The sequence below is a fragment of the Vespa mandarinia genome, chromosome 6 (genome assembly GCF_050613455.1).
Source record: "Vespa mandarinia isolate Hongniang chromosome 6, ASM5061345v1, whole genome shotgun sequence".
Taxonomy (NCBI): domain Eukaryota; kingdom Metazoa; phylum Arthropoda; class Insecta; order Hymenoptera; family Vespidae; genus Vespa; species Vespa mandarinia.
The window spans coordinates 4,881,316-4,896,490 of NC_140815.1; the positions used below are offsets into that span (position 1 = coordinate 4,881,316).

The following is a 15,175-nucleotide window of genomic DNA, read 5'->3' on the forward strand; positions in this document are numbered from 1 at the left end:
CTTTTGGATAAATTAAATAATCATAAAAAAAAAAAGAATAGAAAGGTATAATGCTTTTGTGGTATAAGTGCGACATAAATGATTTATTTATTTTTTGATCATAAGAAAAGTTACATTTTTTCAAGTCAACTCTTTCTCCTTGAAAGATTAACAATTTTATTTTTTAATTAATTTATATTCAAATATATAATAGAAATACATAAGATGCATAATAACAATTGTTTTTTTCCTTTTACATCTCTCATTTTTGAATTATATGCAATATGATAAAGTTAACAATGCTTACAATAGATAAAAAAAAAATCTCGAAATATTTCCCTATAGAAATGGAAATATGCGCGCGCAGAATAGTTAACAGTCATCATTGTCACTTATAGTTAACTAGTATCTCTTTGTTTTATTGTGATAAAAGTATTTATTTAGAAATTCATCAAATTTAACAAATAATACATATTATTACATATATATGCATGTAAAGAAAATATAAAAAAGAGAATCTAAAAGACATAACCAGTAGAATACTGAGTGAGATATATTTTTTCTACAAGAGATTAAATCTTATATCGCATTACTTTACATTAGTAGTTCGACCTTCACCGGCTTGGTTTCGGAAAATGTTCAGATTGTACAATTTAAATCTGTTGATACATTTAGATTTTCGAAAGTTAAATCTTACGCGAGTATATTTTCCGACAAATATTTTTAAATTACAAACAATTAAATCGAAAATAAGCCGGTAGGTTAAACTTTCGAAGAAATTTAAATCAAAGAATTAAATTTCTTTGAATTAAATTTCTTTCGATTCATTCCTTGCGATGACATGTTCATGAATGAGTGTTTATCAATATTTAAAAGTATTTCTTTTTTATTACAGCCGATATTACTCTTGTAACACAATGAGTGACGATATATCTTTGTATACTTTACCGAATAATCAGCCTGTAGTTTCATTAGAATGTGAAACTGCTTTTAAGTCATTAACTTTAAAGGAAAAATTGTACGCACACTATTTAAGCCAGGCTGCATGGAATGGTGGTCTTATCGTACAATTACAAACTTCACAAGAATCTCCATTAATTTTTGCTCTTTTACATAAAATTTTTCTTTCCGAGTCTATAAGCGATTTAAAAAAAACTGTACTAGAGACAGGCATTTCTGAAAATGAATTTACTGTAAGTATATTACATCATTATTATTTTTACAGTTTATTTATATTTTTATATTTATTTTTAGGCTTTCTTGGTCTATGTATGTGGAATATTATCAAATAGTGGTAATTATAAGTCTTTTGGTGACAGTAAAATAATACCAAATTTACCTAAAAATAAATTTGAAATAATTGTAAAAGCTTCAAAAGCTTTTAAAGAAAATTCTTTAGAAATACAAAGTCTCTGGGACAATATTCACGATGTGATGTATTCTTTAGAAAATAGGTTAAAAACATTAGGATTGAGTGACAAAGGTGTAACCACTTATTTCTCTGCTAATTGTACACATGAAGATGCAGAATTAGTTAATAGATTTATGCAATCTAAAGGATTGGAGTCCTATAATGCAAGATGTTTTAAAAGTGTAATATCATCCAATAATTCTGAAAATAATAAAAATACAAATCTATATGAGATAAGATTAGCCTCTGAATTGAAAGAAGATGATCCAAAGATAACTTTAGCACAGGAAATCTTTGAGGGAGTCACATTCAATATTACAAGAGGAGATTATAATACAATTTTAAAATTAGTTAATGAAAACCTTGAAAAAGCTAAGGAGTACGCAGCAAATGAGACAGAACAAAAAATGCTGGAGAAATACATAGATCATTTTAAAACAGGTTCATTACAAGATCATAAAAATGGTTCTCGTTACTGGATCAAAGACAAAAGTCCAGCCGTTGAAACGTATATTGGTTTTATAGAAACATATAGAGATCCAGCAGGACAAAGAGCAGAATTTGAAGGTTTCGTAGCTATGGTTAATAGAGAAATGTCTCAAAAGTTTACTAACTTAGTCAATAAAGCAGAAGAGCTTCTTCCTAAGCTTCCTTGGAGTAGAGATTTTGAAAAAGATGAATTCCTAAGACCTGATTTTACTTCATTAGATGTTTTAACATTCTCAAGTTCAGGTATTCCAGCAGGAATAAATATCCCAAATTATGATGAGATTAGGCAGTCTGAAGGATTTAAGAATGTTTCCTTAGGAAATGTTATACCAGCTAATATGAAGCAAGATGTATTACCATTTTTATCAGATGAAGATATAGCCTTAATGAACAAGTACAGAATTGCTAGTTTTGAAGTACAAGTTGGGTTACATGAACTTCTTGGTCATGGCAGTGGTAAACTATTAAAGGAGCTTGGACCAAATATTTTCAATTTTGATACTAAAACAGTAAAGAATCCTTTAACAGGACAATTAGTAGATAAGTACTTCACAATTGGGGAAACATATGATTCTAAATTTGGTGCATTAGGATCGTCATATGAAGAATGTCGAGCAGAAGCAGTTGGACTTTATTTGAGTTTAGAAAAAGATGTTATACGTATTTTTGGTTATACAGATGAAATTATTGATGATATTATTTATGTTAACTGGTTGTCATTGCTATGGAATGGCTGTGCTAAAGCTTTAGAAATGTATGAACCTTCTACTAAACAGTGGTTACAAGCACACTCTCAAGCAAGATATGTTTTACTTAGAGTTTGTCTTGAAGCAGAGGAAAATTTTATTACTATTACTGAAACTGAGCCAGGAAAAAATTTAAAAATGTCTTTAGATAAGTCTAAAATTGGAACTATTGGAAGAAAGGTAATTGGAGAGTTTTTAAAGAAACTTCAAATTTATAAAAGTACAGCTGATATAGAAGCTGCAAAAACAATGTATGAAAAATATAGTGAAGTACCTGATTCTGGCCCATATCCATGGGCACGTTGGAGGGAAATAGTTTTGGCCAATAAACAACCCAGAAAAATATTTGTTCAACCAAATACATTCATCTTAAATGGTTTGTATTTTTATATATTACATTTATATTTCTAATGTTATTTAAAAAAAATGAGTTGCTAAAATTTGCTTACTAATATGAGTGATAAAATTATTTTAGAAAATAATACAATTAATGTGATGTTAAAGAACTATGAACCATCTTTCTCTGGATTGATTCAATCTTGGATAGAAAGATTTCCTACTGCCAATGTTTCAGAATTACTTATCCAACTCTGGGAAAAGGATAAGAATTACTTTACATCAGAAAATACTAATTAGTGAAAAAATTAAACAAAGCTATAAGAATATATATTATAATTGCTTTTATATTTACTTTTTTAATACAAAAGTATGCATATAATGTTACTTAAGAATTATAAAATCGTATATTTATAACAATATTTCATATGTTTTATTAAGAAAATATTTTATAAGTGCAAAATAAATATATGATTCCGTTAAAAATATACACAAATGAAATCTTAGAGTAAGTAATCATCATTTAATCACCCAGTCATCGTATGCGCTAATATTTCAATGCTATCTTATGAATTATAACCTTATTCTAAACATTTCCATATGTTCTCCAATGTTAAAATTCATTAACCCATAATGTTTGATATCAACTTTATAAGAATATTATTAATCTAAAAATAGTTTTAATTCACAATGTTTTAGATTAAAATTGTCCAAACAGATTTATCGACTATGAATATATATGATACGTGAAGAGCATACTTAATGTCCATTTTAGACGCTCTTGAAGAATGTAATTGGACTATCAATACGCTTTCATATTAACAAAGTACAGCGCACTCTAGAGAACGGAGAAGAAACTATTTCTTATTCAAAATATCTCTACCTTTCCTACACAAGGTGATTCATGGATAAAGCATATATACATATGGGGACTCGCGTACGCGGCAAAATGTACAATTTTATATATTGTTTTGCGATATCGGAATATTGAAACGTTGGTTTTAATAGGAACAATTAGGCGCTATCAATAAAATGGATAAAATAGAAAATTTACAAAAATATTTTCAAGAATTTGGATGTATCGTTGAAGACAATGGCGTTCTTGACAAATGTAAGTAATTATTATAAAAGATTTTTAAATATTTCATATTTTAAAGATATTTAAAAATTATATATTTATTACATTTTGAGTATTTGAAATAAAATTGAACGTATGATTATTACGGCTCAATGCAATTAGATTATAATAATATTATCAATACAGTGATCTATTATATCGTATAATTTTTTCAGTATCTAACCTAGCTTCTGAGATACGTATTTTCTAATAGAGTGATAACCAATACAATATTTTTTAATTATATCTTCACGTATAAACATTTCCTCGATTATCTACAAATATTTTAACCGATAATGATTATATTCTTTATTTTTGTTTTTATATCATTATTTCTTATGTATTTAGCGCAATATATATACATTAAAATGTGTTTTAACAAATTCAGGCAACATTATATTATTTTCTCTCTAAATATATTTTCAATTAAGAACAAAATATATAATGACATTAAAATATAAGTCAAATTAATATAATAGCTAAGAATATTTGAATCTAATAAGAAAAAAAATGTTTTTAGGCATAGAACTTTGTAATTTATACAATGTGGATGAAGAAAAACTTGTGGAGATGTGGTTAGGATATAGTACTTCTACATTTAATGAAGTCGATATTACTTTGGATCGATTAATAAAATTGGAGCATGACTTATTAAAAAAAGAAGATAAGAGTAATAACGTAAACAGAAATGGAGAGTTTTTAAATTCAAGGAATGTTACTACAGATTCATTGAAACAAATAATGTATCCTTTAAACTTACAGAAAGTTCTTTCTTTTTCTGATCATTTTATAATAATTTTATATTTACAAGTCCTTACATAAGTAAAGTAGTGAGAGCGATAACATTCTTGAAATGTATGGTTGCGATGGAGTCAAAACACCAACAACAACAATGGTAAGTTTATAAAATCTAATCATTTAGTATTGCTAATTTAGTAATTGAACAAAATACATATAATAATAAGAAATAGTGTAGCATATTCTTATTTTACATATCGAATATATTTTTTCTATAAAGATTACATATTAATATTATATCCCATGTAACACAATTTAAGCAGTTTTATCTTTTATATAAATTTATTTTCTAGGACATAAATAATGTTAACGTTAAATTTATTTTTATTACGATATCTCAAACAAATAAGAATACAGGCTTTCACATTATTCACATTATTCGTAGGAGTTATGGAAGTTTGTTATAGAATTTTTTACATTTTCACATTTATTTTATTTTAATTTTATTATCGAATTTACCAAAGCTTTTAAAAAATTGTTATACGATAGAATTTATATTTTAAAATCTGCATTTAAACATTCCATTTTCAAATTTTCATTGTCGGTCAACTTCGTGATGTTATGATGCTCGAAAACTGCACATTCTCTTTACTCCCTCTCTTTAACCTGCAATAGTCCCGCCCCCTCCGTAACGGCCTTCCGGCTCTGTTGCCAGATTTATAAATCTGTAGATTTCGAAATATACGTATATTGTATGGATTGAAGATATATTCGATTTATGATTCCTTTTTACACGCCATTAGTTGTTCTTTAGATCAAATGTAATATTTTTACTATTCTCGTTGATGTTTCAATATTGTTTTGCATTTAGTATTGCAAATTTAAATTTAAAGAAGCGGAATGGCAACGTTGCAACGAATCTTTGCGAGTACCACGTGAATCGCAAGGAAGATCTGAAAAACCGAATCGATGAACGTTGCCATTGCTGTTCGCATCTTTCCTTTTACTTTGTTTTGATAAAACGCGTTTATCTTTATAATTATTGTATCTCATTTAATTTAATATTTGTTCCCTAGTTCCAAAAGCCATTTCTAACCAGCTAATATAACCATTATTAATATAGTTGCATATTTTTTATCGAAATAGTTATTGGTCATTACTTAATCTTATTGGTCAAATACGTAATTACGAATGCAATCTCAGAATCAGTATCGTAGTTATAATTGGTTCCACTATACGTATTTATCGTTGTTATTTTTGACGAAATTATTAATTTTGTTCCATGCGATATAGGAACAAATGGATAGAGTTATTAAACAACAAAAAATACCAACGATCTATTCTTTTTATCGTTGTTTATAAGTCTTTTTTGTATTAGTTAGTAAAACAAAGAAAAAAATTTTATGGAAGTTCCGATGAATCGTTGCATCGAATCTGATATCTTGGCACAATAATGATTTACGTCGCTGTGGCAACACTGTCTCACATTCTTTGCGGTCGGTCCGTAGTAGCAATGACGTAAGGACTCTACCTGTGGACCCAATTCTTCGCGGAAGGCCCTATTATGACTCCCCTCTCTTTTTCTCGAGTGTCTGTCCATAGATCGTCATTCAAGCAGGAATGCCCTTTCGATTTTGATTCAAGCGTTATCGAATGATTTTGAAAGAAATTTTAATTTTTAAGGCAGTGTGTAGCGATGATTATGGCTTAATGACTTTTTAAACGAACAAACATGTTTTAAGTTTTAACTTTATTCATTTTTTTTTGTTTTGTTTTTTCCATTTATTATAATATTAATTCCATTTATAAAATGTTTTATCTATGTAGCAACATTTCGACAACTATGCCAGAAAAAAGATAAAATTTGCTCTATTTTAATAGAAAATAACAAAAGTCGATGGTATAGAAATAGTTGAATGTTATTAGATAAATAAATGGGGCAATTTGATCGCTTAGTACAGCCCTGGCCACTGCCACTGTCCCTGGCACTGGTTCCACGCTCGTCCATAAGGCTATTCTTCAGTCAAGTTGATGGTCGGTTCTCGTGTGATCGTTTAACGAGTCAGTCGTTTCCTTCGTACGTACATCTTCATTTAACGTAGACTTTTCCAAAATCTTTATTTCGTACGATCTCAAGTATAAATTCGGTTTCCAGTGTTGGAAACCGAAAGTGAATTTTAATATTCACAATTGTAAACGAACTTTTTGTAGATTGCTCGTGAAAATGCACGATCGTGATTAAACGGTAAATAATTGTAAGTTGAATCGTGAAAATCGGCAAAAATCCACAAAGATCCCTTTTTATTCTATGTCCTTTTTTTATTTTATTCTTCCTCTTTCCGTAAGAGAAGAAATATCTCCTTGGTGCAGGTGTTTTCTCAATTCGTAATGAAGCATTGCGAGGTGAGGTGAGACGAGGCGTTGTCGTTGCAGGATCTCACCGAGCACCGTAATTCCCGCCATAAAAATCGTCCAGGTAGATCGCCCCGCCATTATTTCTCTCCCTCCGGTTCGCTCTCGCTCGAACGCTCTCCCACAAAGGACACTAGACAGGCGGAAGGGTAGGAGAGATGGAGAGCGGTCGGTTATGTTCTTCTCCAACGAGTGAGAGAAGGGAGGACATGTATGTATGTATACATGTATGTGCGCGTGAAAAAGAAAGAGAGAATGACGAGCTGGCAAGGGGAAGAAGGAGAAGTGTGTAAGAGAGAGAGAAGGAGAATCTCCCTCCAACGGCAACTGCCGAACAGATTTCTTTCAAAGGGCACGATTTCAGTTTTCAAGGACCCAGCCAGGCTCTGGCATCGTCGGTGCGCCGATGCCGGTCATGTATTCGATTTGAGCTTGCCAGAGTATTTTTTTTTTTTTTTTGTTATTTCATACTCGAAAATGTCTTTTCGTATCGGGATGTGCGCGTTCGTGTCGTGGCAATTGTTTTGATTTTCTTTGTGGTTCCTCTGTTATTTGTTTCTCTTTTCCAAGTGTTTTATCCTTAAAATATCATTTGCGAGAGAGAGAGAGAGAGAGAGAGAGAGAGAAAGAGAGAGAGAGAAAGTGAGAGAGAGCGCGAGAGTCGTGAATGGTCTCTCCCCTTCCTCTCTCAATAGTATTCTCCTCCATTTGATATTTCGACGTTGTCCAAAAAAAAAAAAAAAAAAAAAAAAAGAAAGAAAACCATTGTTGTTACAATCATCCAAAATTCTTCGATGAATTATTTAAATTATTTTCATCGTCTCCGAATCGAATAATAGAGAGTTGCCTTTCGAAAGCGGCGTCCTACGTCGCTCCGTTCGCTCGCGCGTCGGCCATAATGGAGCGCCGCTGTAGTCGTGAGTGAGTTTACGCGCAGGATAGACGACGACGACCTGTTGCTTTCGTTTCCCTGATTTCGTGTGTGTATTCTATGCGCGGGAATCCATAGTGATCATTTTTACATGTGTTCGTTCCATTCTTATCGTCTAAGGATGATGGAAAATCGTGGCGCGTCAAGGAAGAAAGAGAGAGAAAGAGAGGAAGAGAGAGAGAGAGAGAGAGAGAGAGATCGAGAGATCGAGTCGGTAGATTTCTCTTCAACGGCCTGAGATTCCGTTTGGTTCATCTCCCCTCTCCAATTCGTAATCTCTAGACCTTTCGTCGAACGAGAGGAGCGTTTCCGGTTGGATAGCGCTGTCTTCATCGTCACTCGCTAGATTTTCTCTCTCTCTCTCTCTCTCTCTCTCTCTCTCTTTCTCTTTCTCTCTCTGTTCATGTCCTTCTCTCGCCATTGGAATTCACGCGAATCGTAGCATCGTCTTTTGCCCACGGGAACAAATTATTTCGCTCGAAACGAGCATCGCGTGACGCCTCATGTTATACCGACTCGTTTCCATGATGCGTCTTCTCCATCTCTCTCTTTCTTTCTCCTCTCTCTCTCTCTCTCTCTCTCTATCTCTTTCTATTTGTCTCTCCTTAACCGTCTCTTTCTGATTCCCCTCCTCCTCGATCGAATAGCACTGGCATTTCTTCCGATTATATGTTTGCTATCGCGCGTCGTTGTATTGGTGTCGTTCATATTCTTACTGATTTTCTACGAAAAGCAAAGTCTCATTCATTTTAGTCATTGTGCTCGCGAAACTCGTTACTCCTTGTGGTATATATATATATATGTGTGTATATATATATATATATTTCTTAACTTACATTTTTGCGTTCAAGATCATGTGAATCGTTACGAATCAAAGATGCATATATATATATATATATATATATATATATAGGAGCTGATCGTGCTTATTCTCTTTCTTTTCTTTTACAAATGACGACGAAGGAATGAAGTGGTAGGAGTGAAAGTAAAACGAGTCTTCGTCGATATATATCGGACAACATGTGGCCCGGGAACGAATGAGCGCGTTCGATAAATCGTGTTATAACTCGCGTACACGATGTCGAGGTGTATCTAATATTCGTGGATAACCTTGCATTCTCGGTTCGCGTGCCGGCGATAGTAGTAGGGACGCGCACCGCCTTTCTCTCTCTCTTTCTCTCTCTCTCTCTCCCCCTCCTCTTTCTCGCGTGCACGCATGCCGCATGTTCTGCTGTGTGCGTACGTGCAAAGGCGAGTGCGTCGACCGTACAGTGGATATGAGAGCGGCGTCGTCATCAGCTCTCTTCTCACCAGCTATGCAACCTGTTGCAGGCACGTTCGAACGACTTTCGTCCTCGAAACTTCTCAAAATGATCCTTACAAGAATGAATATTCTTTCGAGCCGCGTCCCTTTACTTCGCGTTCATACATTAATTATTCTCCTTTTACGGGAACGTAATTTACTTTCGATAATGTTCAGAGTTAACGTATTTCACGTTTGTTAATGTACACGATTCTCCCTTTTTCTCTCTCTTGATCTATCTATCTATCTATCTATCTATCTATCTATCTATCTATCTATCTATCTATCTATCTATCTATCGTGTTTTTATATTCATTCAAGTCATTTGAAAAATCTTCATCGAAAGATTCTGCGCACTTTCGTTTCTTCCTGTCGTCGCGTCCCGTAACAAAAATATTCGGTTATCAATAAAATTCGATATTAATTCGATCAAATCTGAAATGTGCTCGTTTATTGGGCGTCGAGATATTTAATTTGGAGAAAAAGATTAAAAAAAAGAGAGAAAGAAAGAAAGAAAGAAAGAAAGAGTAAATATCTGAATACAAGGAGAATTGACTTTCGTCTGGTTCTATTTATACGTATTATATATTAAAACATATTCTATCTTATAAACATATCTCTTCTTATTTACTTTCGTATTCGTCATAATTCTTATTTACAAAGACAAATAACAAACATATTTCGATCATTTAAATAGTCGTGAATTTTACAAATCGAGGAAGCGACGACAATGTAGTATGTATGTATGTATGTATGTATGTATGTATGTATGTATGTATGTATATGTCACAACAATGTCACGTCCTTCTAATGTCTTTCTTTTAAGTCCCTTGAAATAATTTACTCTTGGACGATAAATATTCCTTTGGACGATAAGTATGCTCTTTGGCATTTTTATTCTGATAATCTATATCATTGTCAGTCATTTGTCTGTCGGATGCTTCGCGATCTAATTTATATCTTTAGATTTATCTCAATGTTTTATTTTGAAACTAATCGTTGATTATGAAAGCGTTGCAATGTATGATATCAACACGTTATACTAGGTGATATTATGAAACGATATATAAAATAATAAAATGCAAAAGACTACTCGTCGGAAAATTGGACTCGTTGGAAAATTTGACTCGTTGGAAAATTTCAAATAATTCTTTTTTCTTTTTTTTTCGGATAGCAAAAACAATAAAAGAATAAAAAGGAATAGAAGGAGGTGCAGGAGGAAGCAGATAGGTAGGTAGGTAGGTAGGTAGGTAGGTAGGTAGGTAGGTAGGTAGGTTGGTAGGTTGGTAGGTTGGTAGGTTGGTTGGTTGATTGGTTGGTTGGTTGGTTGGTTGGTTGGTTGGTTGGTTGGTTGGTTGGTTGGTTGGTTGGTTGGTTGGTTGGTTGGTTGGTTGGTTGGTTGGTTGGTTGGTTGGTTGGTTGGTTGGTTGGTTGGTTGGTAGATGGGTAAGTTGGTAGATAGATAGGTAGGTGTAGTAGTCGTCAAGGTCACAAGGAAACGCGGGACGTTGTCTTATGGTCTTCTTTCTGTCAAGAACGATTCCTCGGTGAGTCGTACGCATCTACCAATTAAGTGCAATTGACCGACAACTGTCTGCCCACTCCCATGTATGTCCACTCTCTCTCTCTTTCTCTTTCTCTCTTTCTTTCTCTTTCTCTTTCTCTCTCTCTTTCGTTCTTTAAACATCCTTTTCTCGAACACGTACGCCTTCCTCCTTTCTTTCGATTTTTCTTTTTTTTTTCTCGTGTCAAGGACATAGGTTCGTTGCAAAAAAATCGATATTTATATAATTTGCATTTGTTTCATTGTGTGTGTACATACCGGCATGTATTCTGTATCGTGAAATGCGAGTAACTGGTAAAAGTTCAACGTCATTTCTCACGCTCCTCTTTTTCTCTCTCTCTCTCTCTGTCCTTCTCTCTCTCTCTCTCTCTCTCTCTCCTCTCTCTCTCTCTCTCCTCTCTCTCTCTCTCTCTCTCTCTCTCTCTCTATCCGTCGATCTTATGACCGTGGGACGAGGGGGATGAAAGGCGATGGGAGGGCAAGTGGTTGGTGAAGAGACGAGAGAAAAATGAAGGTAGGGGGGATAGGAGGTACGCGAGTGGTCGAAGGCGCAAAGGGAATCGTACTTACATATGCGAAGATCGGCTGGTCATTTGCAATTTCGTGATCCGAAATTGTAGCCGTGTGAAATCTCTCTTTTATTATTTTCTTTCTTCTTTTTTTTCTTTTTTTTTTTTTAATATCTTTTTCTTGGTCGTCGGCTTCGATTCATAAAGGCTTTGGTTTGCCGCATCCTCGAAATTGTTTCATTTCATTTTTCCCATCTCATTCTTCTTTTTTATCTATATAGATTTCGCCGGACGCGTAATTTCAAAAAACAAATTAAAGGGACGCAAAATCCATTCAATCAAATATCGTTCAGAAATCCCTCAAAGTTATTGTACTTATTCAACCACAACGACGACGACGACGATGATTTGAAAAAATGGAAGTATTATTTTATACCGATTAGTAGCCGAAGGTAGCCGATCGTTACTGAATCATAAGGAATCGCGTTCAATGCAAAGTCATGGGAGAAGAAATGCTTTGAAATTGATTGAAATAATACGCAATAAAACAAGTACTAAAAGTCTTTAGGTTAACGGCAGTTTAACCTCGCTTCGTTCCCGTTGGCTCGAGAAATAGCCCACCCTTTTCTTCGATTGTCGTCTTTGCCGTTCATCGTTGTTCATCGTTGTTCATATCGTCGTTATTAGAGTTGTAATGGTTATGCGTCGAATATATCCTCCTCCCCTCTCCATTTTCGTGCTCTCTACGCTGTTGATTGTTACCGCCGATCGTGAGTGCAATGAACGATCGCGAAATAATTCCCGAGTTTTATCGGAGATATGCGCGCTGTAGATCCGAAAGCTAAAATGGATTAAAGCAAGGAAGAAGGTGGTGGTGTACCAAGCGGAGGAAAGAAGACATCGATTTTCTGGATGTGCAGAATGAGTGATGGTCTAGTGCACAGTCGATAAAGTTGTGACTAGATCCACACTCATTAAGCACGTTCGGTATTAACATCGCAGTTTCATCGACGGTTCTGCGAAATAACAATGGTTCTCGATATTCGTTAAAATGATCAATATCCATTTACTTACAATATCATAAGCTTTATCATGAATCTTCATATTTATGATCTTCTTTTTTATTATTATTTTTCTATTTTCCTATTTTCCTTCTTTCTCGCTTATGTAATTTTTATTTGGTAAAACTTGTTCTCCCTAAAGATAAGTAAGCGAATCTACATAGGGGGATGTATTATATAGTAATTTAAATAACACTTATCGTAATAGATTTTGATCTAAGCTAAAATCGAATTTATTCAAAGGAAAATATCGACATATCGAGAACCACTGTGTTTCAAGGTTTAACGCGTTTCAAATGGCCAGAACAAAAAGGCGATTCCATAGACGAGTATGAATGTGGTGCACGTTTGCATTATTTTCTCGTGACTAGATACATACTCGTCTACGGCAGACTGTTTTGGATATTAAAAAAGTGAGATTGGTAGCTCTCGAGAAAATAACATTATTATTATCATCAATCGTAATAAATACATATTATTATTTGATCGTTACTATTAATTTTATTTTCTTCATATTTATTCTGTCTAATCGCCTGATAATTTTTTTTTTGTATCTTTTTCTCTTTTCATTTAAAGGGCAAAAGGCTACGAAGTCCGGAGTTATTGTCGGAAAATCAAGATGGTAAAATACGTGCCGCGGATGCGCATTTTTCACCCGTCAGTTACGTAACGAAAGCGTAAGTTTCTTTCAAATTAAAATTAACAATTTTATTCGTTATTCTTAAAATAATGTATAATATTAAAATGTATATTTCAGGGATACTCCGTTCAGATATCCCGTTAACGTCGACACGGGAAAGGTTTTATTGTTTTTTGGAAAAGAAATTTCATCGTGGAACAGAGAGTTCGATTACGATGTGGAAATTATGCAATTAGGCGAAGGCGTCCCGGCAAACATAATGTACATGTTCGAATTACTTCACAGTCAAGGATCAATGCTTAGGACCGTTTGTTGTGACGTAGGAGAACGTTTGTGTAATATTTGGGCGAAATTAGAGAACGTCGATATACATTACACGAAGGATGTAATGTTTCAAAGTTTAACAAATTTTCGAACGTGGGGCCGAATTCTTTGCGATGCTAATACCAAATCCGATATCACGAGTTACATGCTAGAGGGTTGCAAGTGGTCGCATCACGATAATAAAACATCTGTCGTATCTTTGAACTTAAGCGGTGTAAAGCAGTATTCCTTATATCCGGGTCAAATTGTGGCAGTCGAAGGAACAAATCCAACGAGAAATGTTTTAAATGCGAAACGATTTTTTACTAAAGGCTATGCTAGTAAACCCGAACCACCTAGACTTACAAAAAGTTTAAATATTATGATCGCGGTTGGTCCGTTCACACCGTCAGATAATTTGTGTTATCAACCTTTGTTCGATATTATGGAGCGCGTAGCGAAAGAAGAGCCTCACTTATTAATACTCATTGGACCGTTCGTTGAGTATAGTCATCCAGAAGTTAAGAGTACTTCGATCAAAGAAACATTTCAAGAACATTTTGAGAGATTGCTTGTAAAAGTTATGCAATATGTTTTAGGGTACAGTATTTTTTCCCTCTCTTGTAATCCCTTTTATTATACATTTGGATTTTATTAACGCTTCAGATAACGTTTATGCGATATTTCTAAAATGATCCTTTTCGTTGTTGTAGAAAACTTGTTAAAGTTATAATGGTACCATCGTATAGAGATGTTCATCATAGTCCCGTTTTTCCAACCCCCGAATTTCTCGTTAATAAGGACAAAATGCCATTAAATGGTGAAAATCTTTATATGATGCCAGATCCTTGTATGTTGAATATAGAAGGTTTGATAATCGGTATAACATCGGTCGATAGTATTAAACATATAGCAAAAGAAGAAATTTCGTAAGTATTTTTAGACTTTTTTTTTTTATATACGATATAAAAATACGTGCATATCGTATTATTTTTTAATGTATCTTTTTGTTTTGTTTTGTTTTTTTTTTAGAAACCTGCCAACAACGGATAGACTTATTCGCATAGCCGATCACATATTGTCTCAACGTTGCTTTTATCCGTCCTATCCCCCTGCTATAAACCTCGATACGAAATTGTGGAAAAAATACGCTTTCTTCGATCTACAACCGCATATATTGATTTTGCCATCGGATATGCGTTATTTTTGTGGCGTAATCAATGATTGTCTCGTTATAAACCCTGAACGATCGATCAAGTATACGTACGCAAGGTTGTGTATTAGACCAAACGAACAATGGAATCCTCATACTGTATCTTGTGAGATAGGAAAAATTTGAGAACATTATTCGTAGTATCTGTTTGATTATCATATCACGTTATATGTTTATTTAAGGAAATAATTTACATTTTTTTCTTTTTTTTTTTGTACAGTTATTTTTTTCCTATTAAAAAAAGAAAAGATCACTTTCACTTTTTAAACAAATATCATTCAAATATTTTTACATATTACCTACGATTCAAGCATCATCTTCAAAAGTTGTATTTTTTTTTATAATATGCAAAATAAGTATCTTCAATTTACATAGAAGTAACTTCTTATCAATTGGTAATGTATCTTACGAATAAAAATCCAT

General features: G+C 33.4%; 2 protein-coding genes across 4 annotated transcripts; both read left to right on the forward strand.

Moving 5' to 3' along the window:
- The first annotated feature begins 343 nt into the window (after positions 1-343).
- DppIII (dipeptidyl peptidase 3) lies at positions 344-3,405 on the forward strand. Of its 2 annotated transcripts, none has more exons than XM_035864771.2 (4): positions 344-525; positions 875-1,172; positions 1,234-3,001; positions 3,101-3,400. In XM_035864771.2, the coding sequence occupies exons 2-4, from the start codon at positions 897-899 to the stop codon at positions 3,259-3,261; spliced, it is 2,205 nt and encodes a 734-aa protein (XP_035720664.1). In that variant the 5' UTR covers positions 344-525; positions 875-896; the 3' UTR covers positions 3,262-3,400. The 2 variants fall into 2 exon arrangements, with proteins under 2 accessions (XP_035720664.1, XP_035720663.1); XM_035864770.2 differs by lacking the exon at positions 344-525 and adding an exon at positions 547-736 and having other exon boundaries at positions 3,101-3,405.
- Positions 3,406-3,839: 434 nt separating this feature from the next.
- Positions 3,840-15,148, forward strand: DNApol-alpha73 (DNA polymerase alpha subunit B). 2 transcript variants are annotated; one of them, XM_035864774.2, is made up of 7 exons: positions 3,840-4,072; positions 4,599-4,821; positions 4,907-4,973; positions 13,173-13,273; positions 13,354-14,139; positions 14,253-14,468; positions 14,572-15,148. In XM_035864774.2, exons 1-7 carry the CDS (start codon positions 3,994-3,996, stop codon positions 14,876-14,878), a joined length of 1,779 nt encoding a protein of 592 aa, XP_035720667.1. In that variant the 5' UTR covers positions 3,840-3,993; the 3' UTR covers positions 14,879-15,148. The 2 variants fall into 2 exon arrangements, with proteins under 2 accessions (XP_035720667.1, XP_035720668.1); XM_035864775.2 differs by having other exon boundaries at positions 4,910-4,973; positions 14,572-15,147.
- The last annotated feature ends 27 nt before the right edge of the window (positions 15,149-15,175 follow it).